Here is a 22900-nt window from a genome sequence, read left to right on the forward strand (position 1 = left end):
GCTCAAACCCTGCCTGGAAGTGGCTGGGATGCAGTGCCTGTGTCCTGACCACAGCTTGCTGCTCTTTTATCTATGTCTGGCAGAACTTGGGTTGGACCTTGATGGAGGATGGCTCTATTCGCATTGAGGAGGCCACAGAGGAGGCTCTTGGCACTTACACCTGTGTGCCTTACAACACCTTGGGGACTATGGGCCAGTCTGCCCCTGCACGGCTTGTCCTGAAGGTGAGTCCCCAGGACTGTGCGTGGCCCCTGTGGTGGGCAGTGTTCCTGTGGCCAACCTTTTATACCTGTCTCTGTGCTTCCATTAGGACCCCCCGTACTTCACGGTGCTACCAGGCTGGGAATACAGGCAGGAGGCTGGCCGGGAGCTGCTCATTCCCTGTGCAGCTGCAGGGGACCCCTTCCCTGTCATCACCTGGAGGAAGGTACCTGGGCTTTGAAGCTCTTACACTGTGGGGGAGGCAGGAAGAGCCATTGGTGGTTCTACTTGGACCAGTGTGGACAGGCCAGATGTTAGGAGGGGAGGTAACATTAGTGGATAGCAGCGGGCGTTGGCAATGGGCTCAGATGTTGCCCCAACATCTTCATCCTCCTTAGGCTCCTGAGTGTGAGTGCTTGTTCCTTAAACTGAATCCCTGTTCCCATCCTCTTCCCTGCTCCTTGTTTGGCTAAGGTAGGGAAGCCCAGCAGAAGCAAGCACAACGCACTGCCCAGCGGGAGTCTCCAGTTTCGTGCCCTGAGTAAGGAGGACCACGGGGAGTGGGAATGTGTTGCCACCAATGTGGTCACAAGCATCACTGCCAGCACCCACCTCACTGTCATCGGTATGTGCTTGAGTGGGCTGACTGCGGTGATTTTTCTCAGTCTGCACGTGTCTTTCCTCAGTCGTGCCAGGGATGACAACTTGAACCCCTTGACCTCAGGAGGCTCTGGCAGGGAGGGTCAGGGTCCATGCGTGTCCTGTCCTGGGGAAGTCAGACATGTGCGAACTGGAAGGAGGAGAATGAGTGACAATCAGACTGTGTGGCACTTTAGCCAGGCATGGAGCTACCTGGGCTTCAGGCCAGTGTCCACAGCCTGGGGTGTGAGGAAGTGACTAGTACTCCTTGTTCATATTACTGAGGAATTGTCAGCCTACCTTCTTGTAGTCTGTCCCTTTGGGGCTTGTCAGCCACAGATGTATACAAGGCCAACACTGCCAGTTTAGGCTGTGAATAAAATGGTCTGCACCTTGTCACTCACAGTCTATGAGGGGAGCTCCTAGCTATTTTGCCCAGTCATATCCTTGATACCTAGTAGGGGCTGGCCTCATACCTAAGCCATGGCTGTCTCAGGACCTCAAGGGAATGTTTGTTTAGCTCAGCGATGCGTGGGAGTCAGGATGTGGAGGGTTCTGGTTTTTCCTCTGGCCCGTGTTCCGTTCCTGCTGGCGACACTAGCCTAAGCAGTGGATGGAATTTTTTCTCTGACCGCATCAGGACCAGGTTGGGCCTGGGACTCTGCCCTCTCTGCTGCCACCTCCTGTGATACATCTCGGTACCCCATGCCTTGTCCTCTCCTGGATCTTCTGCAAGGAGATGACGGGGACCTAGCCAACAGGCTCGGCTCCGTTTGGCCTGAGCTGTCTTCCTTGTTCTCCAGGCACCAGTCCCCATGCCCCAGGCAGTGTCCGGGTCCATGTCTCCATGACAACTGCCAACGTGTCCTGGGAGCCGGGCTATGATGGAGGCTACGAGCAGACATTCTCAGTTTGGTACGGACCTCTGTGAGTCAGCCCCGCATGCTTTGCTCTCTGCTTCTCCCTCTCTTGCCCCACGCAGGTCATCCCATCTGCCCCATCCTTTGCTATCCTAGGGTGGGTGGTGGGCCCAAGGAGCCTAGGATCTGTACTTGTCAGTTTTCCAGATGGCAAAGTGGGCCAGAGAGTGATTGAGTTCTTAAGGATGTCAGGAATGCCTGTAAGGGAGTCAGGGCATACTGTGTTAACGCCCTGGAGGTTAGCATGCTGATTTGTACTGAAATTGTCCCCCTTCCTCTCGTCCTTTGGCTTCTCTCAGTGTCTCACCACATTCTTTTTCTAGGTTCCTAACCTTCAGAGTGTAGTGACTAGCACCTCAAGTGCAGGGTCCAGCATTTAATTCTGTTCCTTGCTCAGAGGTCCTAGGGACCAGGTGCTCCCGCTCCGGCCTTTGCCTCCCCCACCTGGATTTCCTCTCTAGGATCTTGTGCATGCAGTTTTCATGTCTGCTTTTGACCAGATCAGTAACTTCAGATACTCAGGGTAGGTAGATCTCACAAATGTAAGGGACAGGATGAGGACCCAAGGCGTAGAGTGGTAGGAAGAGAAGCTGAGGGCACACTCCCTGCCTTCTCACCACCGGAGGCTTTTCATTCCTGATGTGTCTTCCTGTCTGGAGCTGGAAACTGCAGCCTCCAGATCCACAGACAGCATCCCCAAGTGAGGAAGATGCACATTTATTTCCTTCTTCTTCAGCCTGCTTCTCTCTGAGTCTGAGGAGGAGGAGCAAGCAGACTGTAGACCTCAGAGAGCCTTCAGCAGCATGGGTTCGAGGGGCCTTCCATTGCCCTGGCTGTTCTCAGACTGAATGCAACTCCTGGGTGTTGAGTTCTCTATGGGCAAAGTGTACCTAGATAGTGGGAGATACAGTCAGAACAACCTCCCAAGCCTTGTCTGTGTTCCTCTGGATGGGGGAAGGGTCCCATGCCCACTGCCTGGGGGACGTTGTAAGATGCATGCATGGGTCAGGAAGTGACCTCTGCTATTGCCCTACACTGCCTGACACTCATCTGCATCGCTTATCTCACACTCTGCTCACTTGCATTGGGAGGGAAGGGCAGTTGTCATGCTAGAAGAGGCCTTCCCTTCTTTCTGAATAGCTCTAGTTCATTGTGCTTATACAGACATTTGTTTCTTGCTGCTTCTGCTTCTGCTTCTGCTTCTGCTTCTGCTTCTGCTTCTGCTTCTGCTTCTGCTTCTGCTTCTGCTTCTGCTTCTGCTTCTGCTTCTGCTTCTGCTGCTTCTTCTTCTTCTTCTTCTTCTTCTTCTTCTTCTTCTTCTTCTTCTTCTTCTTCCTCTTCCTCTTCCTCTTCCTCTTCTCCTCTTCCTCCTCCTCTTCCTTCTCTTCCTCCTCCTCTTCTTCTACTTCTCCTCTTGCTCCTCCTCCTCTTCCTCTTCTTCCTTCTCTTCTTCCTCCTCTTCCTCCTCCTCCTCTTCTCCTTCTTGTATTTCTCCTCCTTCTTCTACTTCTCCTCTTCCTTTTCCTCCTCCTCTTCCTTCTCTTCTTCCTCCTCTTCTTCTTCTACTTCTCTTTCTACTTCTTCCTTCTCTTCCTCCTCTTCTTCCTCATCTTCTCCTTTTCCTTCTTCTACTTCTCCTCTTCCTCCTCTTTCTCTTCTTCTCCTACTTCTCTTCCTCTTCCTCCTCTTCTTCACTTTCTTTTGCCTCAGCTCACATATTGGTCATATTGGGTAGTGGCAGTGCATCTTAAAACCTAGAGAGGAGCCTGTGGGTATCAGTTGAGTACAGCTCAGGGACAAATAGTGCGGTCCAGTTGCCCAGGACAATGTCTCCTCCCTGTGGTATCATCTGGAACTGCACCTGTAGCAGGTGGTTTACTCCTATTGAAGTTGAAGAAGTGGGTGGCTTTAGACTGGAAAACCTCACCGCTAGATTCTTTACCTTCCATCATTATAACTTTCCCTTTGGTTGCAACTTCTAGCCTTCAAGGCATTAGGAGCCCTGTTCCTGCCATGGGGAAAAATCTGGTCAATTTTTAAAAATGCTTTGGATATCCTCAGATGACCTAAACTGGACTGATTGAGTGGAACATCCTGTGATACTCTCGGCCCTACTTCTGCCTCTCCCTGGTAGGGCAGACAGCCCATGTCATCTGGGTTCCTTCTCTAGTCACGACACTGCCCAGCTTCCATCCTCATGTTCAGTGTCCCTATTCTAGCAAGACAGAGTCCATTTATACAGTAGTACTTGGAGTGGGATTCTCTCACAATGCAAATGGTAACTGACCAGTGTCTACAGCATGATTTACACCTGAGGACCCTTTTCACTGGGGAGGTACCACAATGGGGTGTGCCCTAGTGCCATGAAGGTTGGCATAGCCAGAGCCGGGCAAGTAACCCCACCTTGGCTCTCCCTCTTCCTGCCCCTGAACCTGGGGATGCTTGTACTTTCCCTGCCTTTCCCTTGAAGACCTTGCATGCATACTGTCCTCTCCAGTGTGACCCACCCCACCCCTTCTCCCCCATCCTCTCTCTCTCTCTCTTTTGGCCAGGATGAAGCGGGCTCAGTTTGGGCCCCACGACTGGCTGTCCTTGTCAGTGCCACCGGGCCCCAGCTGGTTGCTGGTAGACAGCCTGGAGCCTGAGACCGCATACCAGTTCAGTGTCCTGGCCCAGAACAGGCTGGGAACCAGCGCCTTCAGTGAGGTGGTCACTGTGAACACTTTAGGTGAGGCTCTGGGCTGCTGTGTATTGGGGGCTATTTCTTAGCAGATCTTACCTAGAGAGAGCTGAATGTAGTGATGGAGCTAACATTAGGGCTTAGTGGGTGCCAGCACCTTACCAAGTGGTCTTTGTTGTAGTCCCTATTATTTCCCAGTAAGGATTTGCCATGTACTCCTGTAGTGTTTGCCTGCTCCCACGTGATGGCATTTTAGCTGTATTCCTTTTGCATCCTTGGATGGAACAGACAGGCTCAGAGATATGTATGAATGTTTGGCAGTTTTACAAGGGGACATGGAATTTTCTGCACTATCTACCTGTAGTTGCATGTCTTCTGGGGTCCAAGAACAGCCTTGGCAAGCAGACACTTCTCAGGTGAACTGGAAGTTGTGACTTCAGCCCCCTTTCTGCCCTGTGGACAGCAGATGTAAAATGCCCACCCCAAACTTTAACATTCCTCTGATTAGGATCTCACCTATTCAAATAGTTGCACCTGGGTTAGGATTTACTTTGTAGACCAAAGCTGGTCTTGAACTTGGCAAAGATCTGCCTGTCTCTGCCTCCCAAGTGTTGGGTTTAAAGGTGTATACCACCAAGTCTGGGCTCAGCCTCATTTTGAGCTCAAGGGCCCCAAATGGAATCAAAAGTATGACTCATGTGTTGTGAGAAGATCTCACCAGTTCTTGGGATGAGAGCAAAAGATACAGTCATGTGCCTCTCAACAGTGGGGAAACCATCAGAGGAAACCACACCTGAGAAGTGTGTCATTAGGCAATGAGGTCATTGTGTAGATGGTGTGGCGTTATGAGAAAATGATGCAACCAAGAAGTACCGTGAGCTTTAGATCAATGGAGCCGATGCTGCTGGAGCAGGGTGGGGGCTGTTTTCATGAGAAACCTTTTCTTTTGCTGGAGTATGCTCTAGCCATAAAGAAATATAGTGGAGCAGATACACAACCTGTACCGTGGTTGGGTGTTACCATCGCCATATAGTCTGCACTGTACACAGCTGCATTTTATGTGACTGGCAGAGCTGCAGATATGGTCATACCAGTGTTACCTTAGATGTTCGAGGGACATGCTGTTCTATGTTACAGTGCATCCTCTTTTAAGGCCGATAGGATGTTTTCAGCTCCATAACTTCATGGGGCATCAGGGATGTTGCTGACAGGGATGCTATTGGGGCACATGGCCTGTATCCTTCACTAGATTCTTCTCACTCCTCATGGTAGCTGCCTCTTCCTCCCCTTTGAGGAGGTGCTTAGCCATTGTGCAATCGTCTCATTCTGAAAAGAGTCACAGAGCTCTGGGTCACTGGCCCTGACTTCTCTTTCCTAGGACAATGAGGGCTGCTGGAGGGACGCCCTCTCACCACTCTGAAAAACAATTCTTTCCTTGTTAGGTTCTGCTTTCCACATTGGGTCGGAGTCTGTGACCATCATCTTCTGTCTCCCTTTTCCTCCTAGCATTCCCTGTTACAACTCCAGAACCCCTGGTGCTGGTGACCCCACCAAGGTGCCTCACAGCCAACCGGACCCAGCAGGGTGTGCTCCTGTCCTGGCTCCCACCTGCCAACCACAGCTTCCCCATCGACCGCTATATCATGGAGTTCCGAGTTGGGGAGCGCTGGGAGATGCTGGATGACGCCATTCCAGGCACTGACGGAGATTTTTTTGCCAAGGATCTGTCACAGGTGGGAACTTTAATTAATTATTTATTTTTGCCTCTTATTCCCTGTTTCTGGAATTTGTCATGACAATTTGAAAAGGCACTGATATTGAGAGACTGACTTCATGGGCATAGAGTCAAGCCTCTATGCCTAGCTTATCTGCAAAGTTTAGATTCTCCCTAGTCAGCTACTAAAGGCTGGAATTGGTTTCTAGACCAGAGCTAGCTTAATGGCATGGGGTGGGGGGGTGGGGCAGTAGTTTTCCTCAAATACAAATACTAGCTAGGGTAAGGCAAGGAGAAGCCACATGGATCATCAGACTCAAGACCCCAGTTTCTTGGGTTCCAGTCAGGGTAGACTAAAGAGGCTCTAGAAAGGTTGTCTTCTAGGATGGCCAGAAGGACTCTTGTTTTAATAATTCAGAGTCCTGGGAGAAAACACATCCCCTCCTTATTTTCTGGTGGACATCTTTCTGGTGGACATCTTTTAAGCAGGAGCACCTCTTTTTCTTGAGAGAGAAAATAGCTTGCTTCATAGCTAGAAGAGATCTGATGTATCCTTCCATCTCCCCTTTCCCAGATGCTTTTTATGGCCAGCTGGAATTGCTTCATGATGCAATTTGGGGGCTCACTGTGCATCTTTCTCTGCAGCCTTTCTCAGTGGCTTCATGTGCATACCTTGTAGCCCATAGCTTGAATACCGGTGGGAATACGTCCACTCTAACATCACCCAATGTGAGCAGTCACCAGTAAACACTTCCTAGGACCAGTACTCCGGGTACCCTGTGGGCATCGTATATAGGGTCAGTGGTGGTCCTCAGCCCCTCAGCTGACTGGGTATTGTCCCTGGCTTGTAGGATACCTGGTATGAATTCCGGGTTTTGGCTGTCATGCAGGATCTGATCAGCGAGCCCAGCAACATCGCCGGTGTCTCCAGCACAGGTACTTTGGGTTCCAAGATCGTCAAACAGCAACCAGAAAGCAAGCATTAGAGCCACACGAGAGTCCCTTTGTGAACCAGCTAATCTGGGAGGACAAGCTGGGCTGAAAGCTTAAGCAGGAGTCTGGTTGAAACCTTGTGTGTCTGCCCTACCATTTCTGAAGACCATCTCAGGTCTATGTTTCTGTGAGGCGTCATGTTTGATCCCACCGTGGAGCGTCTGATGTGCCTGTGAGATAGCCGACGTGGGAAATCTGTTGGATCTTGTGAGAGTGTGCTGGGTGCGGTACATGTTGTGTTTGCGCTCTAGCTGTGCTGTGGAATGGGGTGGGTGCCGTGAATTAGAGGGGAGATGTAGCAGGGTCAACAAGTGTTTGCTGGGTGCCTCTTATAGGCTTCCTTGTAATTATGTGGGTTTTATTTGGAAAATTGTTGTTTGGTGTTGTTTTCCTTCCTTCCTTCCTCTCCCTAGATTTTTTTCCCCCCCCAGACTAAATAAAGCCAACTCCCTAGCATTTTCTCCATTTATCTTTCTTTTTCTTGGCACTGGTCCCATTTCCACAAGTCTTCTCTCCATTCCAGAGTTCCTGAAACCCAGCAGAGACCCCCTCCAGGGGAGTGGTGTCCTCCGTATGCACTTGCTTGCTAAGCCAGCCGAGGCACCATTTCCTTGGGTGCAGCATGTTCTGAGACCCCTGGGATCAGTTCATGAGGGTCTTGGCCAGAAAGCTCTTGTAGGGACCCTCTTGGAGTTACAGAATCATTGGTGTGGGCAGAGGGGAGGAGAGAAGAGGAGCCAAGGGCACACGGGGAAGAAGAGAGTGTGATTTTTGTCTTATATGTTAGGCACCCTGGGGCGTTTGTGTAAAATCAAGTTGTCTCCCATAGGCAGCAAAACTCAGCTACTTCTGTCTTGGCTTCTCTCCAGGGAAGAGACACAGAGAGATGGAAGAACATAGAAAAAAAAAATTCCAGCCAGAGCCAAAGTAGACAACTTGGGTGTTTTGTGCGCTCAGTTCCATGAACTGCTCTCAGTCAGTAGCCTTGTGCTTACTTCCAAGAGTAAAGGAAGCTCGCCTACTCAGGCAGTCCTGTATGGCTGAATGAGCTACAGCAGCAGCAGTCCCTGGAGTTAACTCCCCTGAGACTGTGGTCCCATCAGTGTAACAGGGATTTTTTTAATCCATTATCATTATCGATGTGGCATTGAACTCTGGCCAACCATATCACAATGTATTGGCTTATTCTTTGATGTCCTTTAAGAGTGGTGCTTATGGATCTACTGCCCCGTGTGTACAGTACACTGGGCTGGGCTCTGCTCCTGGCACTAACTCGCTTGCGGATCTGTCACAAGGTGAAGCTTTTTCTCTAACTGTGGAAGGGGAGAATTGAGCCCACCTTATCCTTCCTACCGCTCCAGCGTGCTTCTAGAGCCTGTTTGACCAAGATGTACTAGTTCTTGCTGTGGGAAGCTGCCAGCCCGTCTGTCCTATAAGGAGTTAGAAGATAAATGCGCCTAGATTCTGTGCTAATAGTTCCTCTCCCTGAGTTAGAATTTTATCCCCCCAGGTGTCTTCACTGTATAGATGGCATAGGAGAAGGCAGAGAATCCTGACTGTGCTTCTAGTAGGGTACCAATAGAAGAGGGAGCCAGTCTCTGGTGTCTTCATTTAGAGAAAGGTGGTCTGTGTATAGCTAGCTCACAGGGTTACTATGGGAGTGCCTGATAACATGCATGGAAGTGCTTCTCCACACTTGCAGTGATAGGCAAGACCGCTTTAGAGGATGGCTGGTGATTATCCTCATTGGACGATCTACTTGACTCTCATAGACTGTCCCTTTCTTAACTCTCACACCGCTGCACCAAATGCACTATACTTCTTTAAAGGCTCATGTTGGAACTCAGTGTGGAAGCCAGGCCCTAGCCTTGTCTGATGGTGGGAAAAGTCCCTAGGGACCAAGTGTCAGAGGAGGTGGGGAAAACTGTGGCAAGCATGAGACCCATGGGTGCTCCTGGCCTTCCTTGCAGACATCTTCCCGCAGCCAGACCTGACCGATGATGGGCTGGCCCGGCCAGTGTTGGCTGGGATAGTGGCCACCATCTGCTTCCTGGCAGCTGCCATCCTCTTCAGCACTCTGGCTGCCTGCTTTGTCAACAAGCAGCGCAAGCGCAAACTCAAGCGGAAGAAAGGTAGGTGTATGTCTCCTCTCCCTGCCTGGCCACAGATGTTCTCTAGCGGGAGGTGGGCAGACAGGCCACTGACTGTATTTCTCCTCTGGAAACAGACAGAGCTGCCAGTAGGATTGGATTTTATCTTTAAAATACTTTTGTTCATTTCTGGAAAATTCTATACATACATACAAAGTATTTTGATCTTCTCCCTCCCCACCTTTCTCCAACTCTCTTCAGAACCCACCAACCCCCAGCCTCCTCTCCACTTCATGTCCTCTTTTTAATTATTACTACTACTACTACAACAACTACTACTATTACTACGACAGAGAGGATCTTGCTGTATTTATAGACCAGGTGTGCTTTAAACCCGAGATTCTCTTGCCTCAGCCTCTCAAGTGCTTGTATTAGAGGCATGTATCTCCATGGCCCAATGGGACTTGATTTGGAAGGGAGAGAGAGAGAGCAAGGGTGTTGGAGGGAAGAGGGTGGGCCAGGGATACAGGGAAAGAAGGCCTGGTGATAGTGTGGCCTCTTAGCTGGGCATAGAGCTGCCAGGCAAGTGAAGCCTTTTATCAGGCCTCTGTGTTGATCCTGGCCTATGGAGTCCCATTTGCGAGTGTGTGTGTGTGTGTGTGTGTGTGTGTGTGTGTGTGTGTGTGTGTGTAGGGGCTCAGGGTTCTTTCTTTTTTCTTTTTCCCTTCCAGATCCTCCGCTCTCCATCACTCACTGTAGGAAGAGTCTTGAGTCTCCGTAAGTGTCTCTGGCTGTTGGGGGTCTGTAGGTAGAAGCGGGAGGCTGGACATAGGTAAACTATTAGCTTTAGTTGACCACATCTCCCTAGGATATTTTATACCTGCTGATTTGGCCTGTCTGTTTTAAGTTGCCCACAGGGATCGAGGGTGTGTAGTATATAGATAATTCAAGCTTGCAGCTCGTTTGTTTAGCCTTGCACTGTTACATCTGTAATGTTTTTTGGTCCTTTGCTAGAGTCAGCATTAATACTAGCTCGAATCTCTAAACAACTAGAGAATAAAATTGGAGTTGTGCATAGGCAGGGTCTACCAAATTTAGGGGCAAGCCAGTAGAAAAGCAGCAGTGTGGATGTTCATTCCAAAAATGGACAATCATGTCTAGACAATTGAGAGAGTTGGTCAGAATTTCTGACCAAAAACGTTCAGCCCATCCATGCCTGGTTCCCTTAGAGTTACGGTAAAGACAGTGAGAAGAAGCTGAAGGCAGTGGATAGCACCCTTATCACCTTCTATTTGTTACACTTACAGCTTGTCCTCTGGCAAGGTGAGTCCCGAGAGCATCCGCACACTCCGAGCCCCGTCTGAATCCTCTGACGACCAGGGCCAGCCTGCGGCCAAGAGGATGCTGAGCCCTACAAGGGAAAAAGAGCTGTCCCTATACAAAAAAACCAAGAGGGCTATCAGCAGCAGGAAGTATAGTGTGGCCAAGGCTGAGGCCGAAGCTGAGGCTACCACACCCATTGAACTGATCAGTAGAGGCCCGGATGGCCGCTTTGTCATGGGCCCATCGGAGATGGAGCCCTCTGTGAAGGGTCGGCGAATCGAGGGCTTCCCCTTCGCTGAGGAGACGGACATGTACCCTGAGTTCCGGCAGTCAGATGAGGAGAATGAAGACCCACTGGTGCCCACGTCTGTGGCTGCTCTGAAGCCTCAGCTGACCCCAATGTCTTCCAGCCAGGACTCTTACCTGCCACCACCAGCATACAGTCCTCGGTTCCAGCCTCGTGGGCTCGAGGGCCCGAGCGGACTGGGAGGACGACTCCAGGCTACTGGCCAAGCGAGGCCTCCTGCCCCTCGGCCCTTCCAGCACGGCCAGTATTATGGGTACCTCAGCAGCAGCAGCCCTGGGGAAGTGGAGCCTCCACCCTTCTATATGCCAGAAGTGGGCAGCCCCTTGAGCTCTGTCATGTCGTCCCCACCCCTGCACACCGAGGGGCCTTTTGGCCACCCCACCATCCCTGAGGAAAACGGAGAGAATGCTTCTAACAGCACTTTACCCTTGACTCAGACACCTACAGGAGGGCGCTCCCCTGAGCCCTGGGGCCGGCCAGAATTTCCCTTTGGGGGACTGGAGACCCCAGCTATGATGTTCCCCCACCAGCTGCACCCCTGTGATGTGGCCGAGAGTTTGCAGCCCAAGGCCTGCCTGCCCCGAGGACTGCCCCCAGCCCCTCTCCAGGTGCCTGCTGCCTATCCGGGCATGCTATCTCTGGAGGCACCAAAGGGCTGGGTAGGCAAGTCACCTGGCAGGGGTCCCATCCCGGCGCCCCCTGCCACCAAGTGGCAGGAAAGACCTATGCAACCTCTGGTCAGCCAAGGGCAGCTAAGACATACCAGCCAAGGTATGGGGATACCGGTGTTGCCTTACCCGGAGCCAGCCGAGCCCGGGGGGCATGGTGGCCCCAGCACATTTGGCCTGGATACCCGGTGGTATGAGCCCCAGCCTCGGCCCCGGCCCAGCCCCCGGCAGGCCCGGCGTGCCGAGCCCAGTTTACATCAAGTGGTGCTACAGCCCTCTCGGCTCTCACCTCTGACCCAAAGCCCCCTTAGTTCCCGCACTGGCTCCCCTGAGCTCGCTGCTCGTGCCCGACCTCGACCAGGCCTCCTGCAGCAGGCAGAGATGTCAGAGATCACCCTGCAGCCGCCAGCTGCGGTCAGCTTCTCTCGAAAGTCAACACCATCATCCACGGGATCTCCTTCGCAGAGCAGCCGCAGTGGGAGCCCCAGCTACAGGCCCACAATGGGCTTCACTACTCTGGCCACGGGCTACCCTTCTCCTCCACCTGGCCCTGCCCCTCCGGCACCAGGGGACACCTTGGATGTGTTTGGACAGACGCCTTCCCCTCGGAGGATGGGGGAGGAGCCACTCCGGCCAGAGCCCCCAACAACCTTACCTACTTCAGGGTGAGTGTAAGCCACTGTCTCTAGCCCACTTCTGGTCAGTCTCCCCATGCCTTACCCTGCCCTTTACCGCCACATCATTCCAGTAATGGGGCTTGTTTGGGACACACTGCGGCACCTTTGGGAGAGGAGTTCTGGCCACACGTTGGCAGAGCGTCTTTGCTGGGATGGATGGGCTTACCTGCTAGCCTCCTGCCAGGCGCTTCAGGAGTCTCCTCATTCAGCCCAGAGTTTTCTGTCATGGCTGTCCACATACTGGGAATGTGGGGGAGGGGAAGGAACAGTGCAGCAGGCAGTGGAAAGCGGCTCACGATGAGGGGGCTGGCCACAGCCCTGTGTTCCCGGTGTTGGATAGCACTGCTTCCCTGCAGCTGCCTGCAGATCTTGTGTCTCCGCGTGTGTAACCACGCCACACCAAGCAGGACCGCTGATCTGAGGCCCCATGTACTCAGACACCTGCTCCTTAGCGTGCCTAATCAGGGCTGGACCCCAGGCCCTGTCCTTAGTCTCTCCAGGAAGGTGCCCTGGAGGCTGAGAACAAGCTCAGACCTGTGTGGGGGGAGCCATCTCCCTGCCCACCTCTGTGCCTCACAGGAAGCTACAGAGAGACAGACAGACAGACAAGCTCCTGAGATCTGCCCATCTGAGAGAGCATACACTGTACTGTAGCAGCTGGTATTCCAGGTACCAGTCGGCCTGGACGTGTCTGTGGCTCTTCTGTCACCCTCACTCCCCTTTCCTCCTAGCCTTTGTTCCTTTCCAAATCAGTCCGTCTTCCTTTTTTCCTTCTCCATCGCCTTGAGGTTGACCCAGTTTGCTCTGAAGAGCCTGCCATGCCTCTGTCGTCCGCACCCTACCCTCTTTCCTTGCTTTGCCCTCTTCCTTTCTCCCTTCTCTTTCTCAGTCTTTCTCTTGGGTTCAGTACTTTGGCCTCTCATCTTGATGTGGCCTGTGGAGGGGAGCAGAGTTCCAGAGGAGGCTGTCCTGGTGGAGGGGGGCATGAGGGATGGGAGGTAGTTGGAGAGGAGGGAACCCAGCCCTCCCCCTCCCACCACAGTGATCGTTGGAAACTGCAAGCTTACTTCAGTGCCAAGGTGGGTGCGGGTGCTCTTGGGGGGCAGGCTGTGTGGGGATCCAAGAGGTTTGCTAAGCGTCCCCGCCTCTGTCTGCAGATGTTGTCATTGCATCCCGTCTATGCCTTAGATAGCCTACTCACCTTCTCTGTTCCGTCTATGCCTTTGGCTCTCTGGTTCTCTCTTTTCCCTCACCCGTTCTCTGACCTCGCCTGTGGGTCTCTGCTCACTCTTCCCCCCTCCTCCCCTCTGGGTGTGTGTGGGTGGTTCATCTGGCCAGTGTTGGTAACTGCTTTGTTTCTGATTATCTCAGCTATCTGGGCAGTGTTGTCGAGACAAGCCTCTCCTCAGCTCAATAGGTAAGGGAGCTCTTCGGTGGGGCGGGGTGGGGCGGGCAGGCGGATGGGGCTTCGGCAGGGCCATTGCTTCCAAAATAGGGGATCCAAAACATATCCCTCATTGCCTCACCCGGGCAGCCGCTGCTCCTGGGTTCCCATTGCTTCTGGATTCCTCACATTGCATTGCTCGGCCGCTCCAGCTGCCCAGCTGCCCATGCTGGGGCACTGCCTAGCTGTAGCTTTTAACCTCCAAGCCCATACCAACCCCTCTAGAGTGGGCTGCGGTTGTTCTCACTCAGACCCTTGCCATTCTGCTACCCACGCCCTCATAGACCTCCGTAGCATCTACAGGACCCTGCATGAATCCCAGGGGAGCCATAACCGCCATGATCAGCTTTGCATCTCTACCCTTGGGGACCTGTTTGGGTCCGTGGGGAGATCCAGGGATCTCTCATCCCCCACTCCAGTGCTCCGTTTCTCCAGCAGACTCGGGGTAGTGCCTCCCCCCCTGCTAACCCCTCCCCCTAAACTCAGATCTCTTCCTGGGCTTTTTTTTTTTTTTTTTTAATTTTCCTTCTTAGGGATCTTAATGACAGAGGTCCCTCTTCCACATCCCTCTGGGGTCTCAGGCTCAGGTGGCTTTCAGCTCTTCAAAGGTGAGAGTGCAGCCACTCTCGGATGGTCCTTGCATTCTGCAGCCCTTCTGTGGTTGTTGTGGGACTGAAATGTGACCTCGTCCTTAGAGCCACATTGCTTTCACGGTTCCTGTAGTAGCTGGCCCCCTTAGGTCATGTTCTTGGGAAAAGGCCTTGGGAGAGTTCATGGTAGGAAGAAGGGTGTTTAGTTGGCAGAAAGCTTAAAACCCTAGACATTAGCGCTGCACTTGCCCAGCCATTGGTGGCTCCTCTAGCATCCTTCCAGGTGGAATCCAAAGGAGGGGGCTCCCTGGGAAGGGGCCAGGCATCTTTGAAAGATGCTTGGGACATTCAGAGCTCCCTCTCTGTCAAGGCAAAATAAAGAGATGCTTGTTTTTGCCATCTGTTCCTTTGCCCATGCTTCAGGGCTGGCAAACTGCCCCAGCCCCCCTGGATGGGAGAGTGGGAGATTTTCTGTTGATGCTTTGGCTTCCCAAGTGAGAAGCTGTGTGCTTTCCCCCCTCTCACATGCCATGAGAGGTGGTTCTTCCTAACTCAGGACTATAAATCTCATTGTGTCATAAGAGAGGCCTCTCATAAGGAGATGGCAGGGACATTTCTTTATGACCTGCAGCTATAAAACTGTCACTATCCAGGAGGCCCTAGCATTGTGTGTGAGGCTGACTGTCAGCCTGCAGCCACCCGTGTTGGCAAGATCATATAGTTCTTGGGAGCTCACCTGCTTCCGGGGCCTCAGGTGGCTCCTTGGATGGATGGTGCAGAGCGGGAAGAATGATTCACCTCCCTGCTCTATGCCTGTCTACCCCACTGTTCACCAGCATAGGTGCATTGTTGCCCTCAGGGCTTTGGTAGGTGTGGGACAGCTCTTACCCAGTTCCTTGAAAGTGGCCAACTCTAATGTCCTTTGTGATTTCTGTTTTCCCCCACTCCACTGACTCTGTGTTTCCCCGTGTCTTCTCCATATCAGATCTGAGAGAACCAAGCCACATTATCACTGTGGCAGACCCAGAAACTAGGGGCAGCAGTGAGGGACAGTTGTTCCTCTCCTAGGTTTTGGGTAGCATCCCTAGCCCAGAAGAACGAAGTCCTCTACGTCGTTCAAGTTAGGTCTTTGTGGTGCTAGGCAACAGGGACCCCTGCTCATTCTCCTGCTTGCTGAAAGATTCCCTGGGGCACAGGAGCTGCCGGGTCATGGGGAAGCTGTGGCCCCTCTGTGGATGCTGTCTTCGTGCTGTGCCTTTGCATGTGTCCCCTGGTCTTGCTTGGAGAAGCTGTGATGTGTATTGTCTGCGTTTGTCCTTGCTTTGTTTCTTCCCCCTTCAGTTTCTCTCCCTTCCTCCTGCTCATTCCTTTTGTCATTCCCCAATCCTGTCGTCGTCTTCTCTCTTCTCTCTTTATCCTCTTACCAGCTTCCATGTCAGAGTGGGGAGTTGCAGTATGTGGATCTATTCTGTGGGTGCCTGGGAGCCCAGCCACTCACTCAGCGTTCCTCCGATGCTGATAGTACTCTGTTGACTCCATCTCCACTTACTACCTTCTGTGCCCTCTGTGATGCAGAGGGCTGGAAAGGCTAACACAATCCCCTCTGATTAGGATTACTGTAGGAAGGGGTCCTCATCTGGACACAAGCCTTTCCTGAGGCCTGAGGTAAAACACTGAGAGAAGGATCCCTTTGGGATTGGGCTGGCTTAATGCTAGCTTGTGAATTCCTGGCTGTCTGTGGGGCATGTAGAGTGCGCTCACCTTTTTCCTGGCTGTGATATGAATTTGAATGGATTTCCCCATTCTTTCTTCCATGGGGAGGGAGGCAGCCTCCAAGTTACTTTTTTCTACTACCTGGGCTAGTAAAGGAGAACCAAGTTGTTCTAGTTGACTTTTCTGTTGCTATAATAAACACTGTAGCCAAAAGCAGCTTTGGGGGAAAGGGTGTATTTGGCTGACATCCTTTTGGGAAGGACACTGCTTACTGGCTTGCTCCCAGGGTCTTGTTCAGTGACTTTCCTTATAAAGGCCAGGAGACCTACCTGCATAGGGATGGTACCATCCACAGTGGACTGGACCCACCTTCGTAATCAAGAAAATGCCCTACAGACAAGCCTACAGGCTAGTCTAATAGAGGCAGTTCTTCAGTCCAGGTTTCTTCTTCCCAGATGTGTCAGGAATTGCTGTCATATGTGTCTTTATGGCTAGTTCTTAGGGCACGAAAGCAAGGTGAGCAGCAGCTGGATTTTGACTTTCCTGGCCCAAGTTGTAAGTCTGCCACCTCTTTCCTCAGCTATGCCAGGGAGCAGGGTACTAGGCAGATAAGACCTCTGAGGTTGAGTGAGTGGGGTGGAAATTTTGTGTGGACGGGCATGAGAAGGGTTTTTAAAATAAATGTTGGCAGTTTTTGGTAATTGTGAGCTGCAAGGAACACCATTGGATCACAGACCTGGGATTTGCATAAGTGAGAGACCAGAATAGCTTACAGGCTTGAAGGTCTTTGTCTGTGGTAGGTCATCTCCTGAGAGAAGGGAACTGAAGTGTACAGCAATGCTTTGCTGCATGTAGAGACAAGTTGAAACTGGCCAGCACAAGAACCGAGCCTCACCTTGGGAGACCAGGGTTGGAGTCTCTTGTGACCACCTCACCTACAGGTCAAGTTCAGGTTTACTGGAGAGTTTTATTGCACAGTTACAAGTTCTTCACCTGCTTCCTATCCCAAACATCAATACCAAAATTTCAAAGCTGGGTTGGTGTCAGGTAGACTTAGTATTAACATGGGACACAGTTATCCTTCCTAAAAATGGGAGGTGGGCTACCAGAGGCTCTTGTTACTATTCATAAAGACTATGGAACAATATTTCGTGTCTTTCCTGTATAGCTCATCAAAACAGTCCCATTGTGTCTTCCCTCTCTTCTTCCCACCTGTCCTGCTAGAGACTTGCTTTTATTTTAGCCTATGGCCTTAGGCAAGTATATCCTGCTGCCTCCAGGAGACACTGTCTGCTGTGCTGTGGTGTTTTGAGTCCTGAGCCGGGAGCCCAGGCACATGGGGAGCAGGGATCCTGGAAGGGTTGGAGCTTGGCTACCTCTCAAGTGAAAGGTTTTCTCTTCTTCTCTGTATCACTGTTTGGGAGTTTGTGCCTGAAGATTAAACTTTAGCAGTTTGCCTCATGCTTGGTCTGTCTTATTATGCCTGTGACACTGGAGCAGGGAGCGTTGTGGGTCAGGGAAGGTCTGTTTTGTCTATAATAGCCTCTGTACCTATTTTACTTAAAGAGTAGTTTAGTCTAATACTGAAGAGTCTATCTGATTATACCTGGCTAAATTGCTCCCCTCACTAAAGTTGAGTGTCTCCATCTGGAATACGGCTAGTGTAGTCTCTACCTCTTAGACCTGTTACAGACATGTGCCCGGTGTGGTAAGTGGTGAGCACATGTTATATAATATAAATGATAGTAGTAATGATATGTTAATTGTGTTGTTGGTATCTCACTCCCTGAAAATTCCATCTGCCTTGAAGAATCCTTAGGAGTTTTCAGGGGTGCTCTGTACCTGCTTCTTCTACAGTCTATGCCCTGTCCCCACTGCAGAGGAATCCCTTTGTGGTTGGCTAGATTGGCACTGGCTTTTGAACTCACAGCTATTCTATGGGGGCATATAGGAAGTGGTTTCACCTTTCCCCTGGCTCTAGTGTTAGTGAATTGTTTTTCCCATCCTACCATCCACAATAAAAGAGAGGCGGCCCCACCACTGCTTCCACTTCTGCCCTTTGGTGAGGGAATAAGGAAGAACTGTGCTGTAACTGTGGGGTGTCAAGGGTTATGTTGGCTGTCACATGTCTCCTCTGACTACATATATCACCTCACATGGCCTACCTGAATGCTGGCCAGGGTCTGGAGTAGAGATGACAAGTGGTGGTGAATTCAGGTCCTTGGTTTTCTTTTCAGGCAACACAAAGAACATTGTCCAAGTTAAGAAGGGGTGATGTGGGCTCCCTCTAAAATCCCTTCTAGCTGCTGCTTTGGGGGAAGATCTCTGGGTAGAGTTGGGTTAGGGGAAGAGAAGGGGATTGGACACTGGCATATTGGGTTATTGGGGGGACTTGTTTACACTGTGAACTAGACTGTTCTTCCACAGGCCATGGGTACTTGTATGGTGTATAGAGATACCATGGGGTCTGGGAAATGTTAAGGAGTTGCCTCTGACTTGAACTTGAGAGGGTTTCTGCATATTCAATGCACTCAAAGACTTTTGGGGCAAATGGCATCTGTCAAGGAGGATGAAGGTCCCTTTCACTGCCAGTTACTTCCAGAGACCAGAGGCTTACTAACCGCGAGTCTGTAAGTTCCTTCCCCCCAGTGCTTGCAGAGGTCTTCCATGTTGGAGAAATGCTAAGTGTTTTCATTCTTTTCTCTTTGCTCCCTCTGCCCCCCCTCAGATGGTCTGTGGACCTCTAGGGACTTCTTTGGCGCTCACAGGACTATCAGAGTGTCTTTTTTTTTAAACAAACAAACAAACAAACAAACAAACAAACAAACACAACTAGGATTTGCTAAAACCTCACTGAGATGGATGTGGGGAGGGGAGATGAACAGCTTGGGAACAGAAGAGAGCCACCTTTGTCTACCATGGTCCTAGAATGTCCTACCTGACCTGGTCTCATCCCAATGCCAGTGTTTGTGGGAAGAAAGCATGCCCTTCCTGTCTCTTGCCCTCTTTGTTCTTCAGGCTCCACGCTGTCTCACTTTGAGAAACACTGAGATGGATAACATGTCTTCTCCTTTTGCTTCTTTTATGACTCTTGAAAGCTCTCTCTAGGCACAGTGTCACACACTGCACTCTTCTCAGTTCATTTTTGTTCCCATTGTGACCTAGGCAACACAGGCTCTGGTTAAATGGCAGACTCGATCCACCCCGTCACTAGGGTGGGAGAAGAAGGGTTAACACATAGTAGTCTCTTCTCCCAACACTCTCAACATTTAGGTTGAATCATAAGACACGGAACTTGCTGGAGACCATTGACCCACAGCAAGGACTTTGTGGGGCCATAAGATTTGAACACGCGGTCCTGACATAATCTACTTCTACTCTCTTCTGTTTTCTTATGAGACTGAGGAGCTCCAAGCCTCGTCTGCAGAGTGTTTGGCAGACATGCCTACTGGTGTTGATGTGTCACAGCAGTTAGCTGTGAGGTTCTAGATGACTCTTGTAGATGGAGGGAGTGGCTCTGTGAAGTTGGGTTCTGCAGAGCCAACACCTCACTGGGCATTGGCTGCTCACTTGCCCCTCCCTTCCTGTCTCTGGACACGGGAGGCAGCTTGTTGGGACTGGAATTGCTCGCCTCCCGCTTTAATCTGCTCTTCGATTTTTACTTTAAGGTCTTGATGACGGTGAGTTCTAGGAACTGACTCTCCTTTGGCACTTGCTTGTCCCAGCCAAAGTGATGTGTGGTGGGCTTACATTAAAGTCTCTCTCTCCTTTCCTAGGGTCTTCTGATTGCTCCCCAGGTTGGTTCCCACCTGAGATAGGCCTCCTGCTGCTGGAGCTTTCTATTGGGTTTCTCCTTTCAGGAGCAATAGGAAAGCAAGTGTTCAGGAATGATCATGGACACGCCGGACTCCATCCCTGGCCTCCATCCTTCTATGGGCAGTCCTTTGGCTTTCTTCCAGCCCTCTTCAAAGGCTCCTTTCTGGGAGCTGACCTGTGCCTCTCTAATTGTTCCTTGCAGAATACTTCCACCTGCACCCGGGAACGCTGCTGTGCCTGAGAGGCTGGAGGCTCTGAGATACCAACGGATAAAGAAGCCCAAAAAGTCATCCAAGGGCTCTTCGAAGTCAAAGAAACGATCCGGTAAATGGTGGGACGTGCCACTCGTCTTTCCACCGTGCTTTCCCATTTGACGAGGACTGTGGGCCCAGGATCCCAACCCTGGGAGTTCTCTAGAAGTGCTACCAGCTTCTCTTGTTCTTGATTTCCCTTTAAACATTCATTTTCAATAGCGCACAGATGGTTTCCATGTAAAAACACAAGAAAGATATCTGATTGCTTTCCGTTCCCGTTTCATCTCCTCCCACCTGGGGAGCCATTGCTCTGAGGGTACGTGTGCCTGCCTGTAGATCCTTTTCTGTTACTCTCAACTTTAGAAAGTACACCATAATGTCTCAGCATGTTTTTTGAGCAACTTAAGTAGTATCCTATTCTTTCCCATTCTGCAGCACGCCTTGCTGTTATTCCTGTCTCCTTGTGTGATTCTCCTTCACCATTTCAAGCCCTCTAGTTGATCACAGGGCAGGCATGGGCTCATGTGGCATGGGCCAGGCCAGCCTCTGCACTGACTAACCTTTTCTAAAGAGAGAGACTGAGATCTCCTTGTCTCTTAAAGGGTACTTCCATGGCAAGGGGTGATGGGTAGCTTATGAAATAGTGCAAGAGGAATTGAGCATTCCTTCAGCAAAGCAGTTGCTGTTTATCAGACATTCTCTTTCTGCCAATGTTTGTAGGAATATTACGAGAGCCTGTCCAGGAGGAGTGTTCAGCAGTTTCTTTGCAGATCTTTGGCGACTATTGCCAAGCAACTGTCTTAATAAGCCAGGTGGTGGAAAAGCCTTCACAGAGGCTAATAAGCTCATGAACTCATTGATGGCTTAGCCCTTGGCTGTGGCTGGTTTCCTGACAGTTTGTGGATGACAATACAAAGGCAGAGAAAAGGAAAATTATCTCGTTGTTGTTTTCAGACAGGGCCTGACTAGATAGCTTAGGCTGGCCTGAAACTGTGTAGCTTAGGCTGGTCCTGTCCTTTGGTCTTCTTACTGCTATCTTTTGAAGGCTGGGATTACAGGTGGATGCTGCCATGTTCAGCAAAAATTAATTTCCTGAAGCTTGGGTCAGGATGGAATTCAAAGTTCAATTTAAACTCATTCAATTTAAACATATACATATATACATACATACATACATATTTCTTTTGTGTATGCATGTGTGTCATTTAATGATAGGAACACATTCTGAGAATTGCACCATTAGATGATTTTGGTACTGTGTGAACATAGCAGACAATGCTTGTATTAGCCGGGAAAGTTACTATGGGACTGCCATTGAATATATGCACCTTTAAAACACTGTTATGTAGTGCATAACTGTGAATTTTAATAAATATATTTCATCTAACTACTATAGAATAGGCCACATGAGCTCCACATGTTCTCTCCTGGGCCTGTTCTGTGTTTCTAGCTCTCAGGTGTCTGCCTTTAGTCCTTGTGTTCTCCTTGAGGTCAAATCTTGTCTTTCCAGTTGACCATTGGCCTCGGACTTGCTTGCTTTACAGCTTGTAAACTGTTTTGTATTATCTTCTTCAAACCACCTCTCCCCACCTGTCTTCCATTCTGTAAGTGGTGTTGCTTCCCTCATGGTCAATGTCTGCCCAGTCCTTCGCGCTTGTGACTCACATCTGATCCTCTTAGGGAGGTGTGCTGGCTCAACCTTTGCACTATATCTTTCCTTCTCTGGTTGTCCTTGCTGTAAACACTGAAGCTCTCGTCCCTTTCTCTCCTTCTGGATGCTGCAGTGCCTTGCAGCTGCCCTCCTGCCCCATCTGCAATCTTACAGATCCCAAAGAGGTGACAGCCTGGTCCTTACCTAGAGAGACAGCATTCACTCATTGATCGCTTGGCCTTCAAGGATGGCTGGGTTGCAATGAGTCTGTGAGTGGGGATATCGAGGCAGGAAAGCCGAAGATGATTTTGTTATTGTTTGGAGACAAGGTCTTGCTGTGTAGCTCAAACTGACCTGAAACTAGCCATGTCTGGGCTTAAACACTCCTTCCTCTTGCTTCTACCCCTTAACCTCTAGGAGAACAGCCAGAGTGAGCTGTAGAAATTTTACAGCTCTTTTCCCCCACATACATGTTTATATACACATATGTTCAAACACATACATACATTTTCACGCAAAAATCTTGTAGAAGCTTTTCCTTGCAACAAGAAGTTTTTAAACTCTGTTGGCATAACTGTTACCCTCTCTAGGGCATACTGTGTTTGGCTCTTTTCTTCTCTTGTTTTCTCTTTTCTTGTCTTGTCTTCTCTTCTTATATCTCCCCTTCTTTTCTTTCATTTTTTAAAAGGCAGAGTCCATTATATACCCCAGGCTATCCTTAAACTCATAATCCTATTGTCTCAATCGTCCATGTATGAGTGTTACAGGCTATACCATCATAGTGGCTCACACCCCCTCTTAGCTCGGGGTTTCTACACTGGCTGTTCTTGTTGATGGTAGCCATTTTCATTCGGCCTGGGGGAGTAATCCTGATTGAAGACTCCTTCCTGCCAGATAGTAACACTTGAGGACGCAGAAGCAGGGCCGGGCCATTGGTACATTTGTATTTCGTCTTTCTTTGTGATTGCACTTGCAATACCTAAGAGTCCAGTTTCTGTTTCTTTCAGGACTTGACAGTTTGTCTCTTTCTGTCTCCCTCCATGTGAAGTATATATAATCTAGAAAACAAACCCTCCCACTGTATCCCTAGAAGGGCCATGAGGCAGAGGACTGGCCCTGGCAGTGGAAGATGTATGCAGGCCTGACTGTCGCTTAAGACTGAAGTCTCGTGTGATGTCTGTCATTGCTTGGGGTAGATGAGAGACATAGTGAAGCTCTGC

General features: G+C 50.5%; 1 protein-coding gene across 15 annotated transcripts in view; it reads left to right on the forward strand.

Annotated features, from left to right (window-relative positions):
* Positions 1 to 22900, forward strand: part of Igsf9b (immunoglobulin superfamily, member 9B) — a 58446-nt gene that overhangs the window by 23430 nt on the left and 12116 nt on the right. For 5 of the 15 annotated variants that reach the window (NM_001326702.1, XM_030244284.1, XM_011242475.1 and 2 more), the window contains 11 exons: positions 84 to 224; positions 311 to 427; positions 676 to 826; positions 1644 to 1767; positions 4313 to 4488; positions 5947 to 6173; positions 7006 to 7090; positions 9118 to 9279; positions 9969 to 10014; positions 10545 to 12200; positions 19978 to 20099. In NM_001326702.1, the coding sequence (NP_001313631.1) occupies positions 84 to 224; positions 311 to 427; positions 676 to 826; positions 1644 to 1767; positions 4313 to 4488; positions 5947 to 6173; positions 7006 to 7090; positions 9118 to 9279; positions 9969 to 10014; positions 10545 to 12200; positions 19978 to 20099 (3007 nt within the window). Of the gene's footprint in view, positions 1 to 83; positions 225 to 310; positions 428 to 675; positions 827 to 1643; positions 1768 to 4312; positions 4489 to 5946; positions 6174 to 7005; positions 7604 to 9117; positions 9280 to 9968; positions 10015 to 10544; positions 12882 to 13583; positions 13630 to 19977; positions 20100 to 22900 lie in introns of those variants that run through there. The other 10 variants (XM_006510195.4, XM_011242476.1, XR_003947865.1 and 7 more) reach the window with 9 other exon arrangements.

The sequence above is a fragment of the Mus musculus genome, chromosome 9 (genome assembly GCF_000001635.26).
Source record: "Mus musculus strain C57BL/6J chromosome 9, GRCm38.p6 C57BL/6J".
Lineage (NCBI taxonomy): Eukaryota > Metazoa > Chordata > Mammalia > Rodentia > Muridae > Mus > Mus musculus.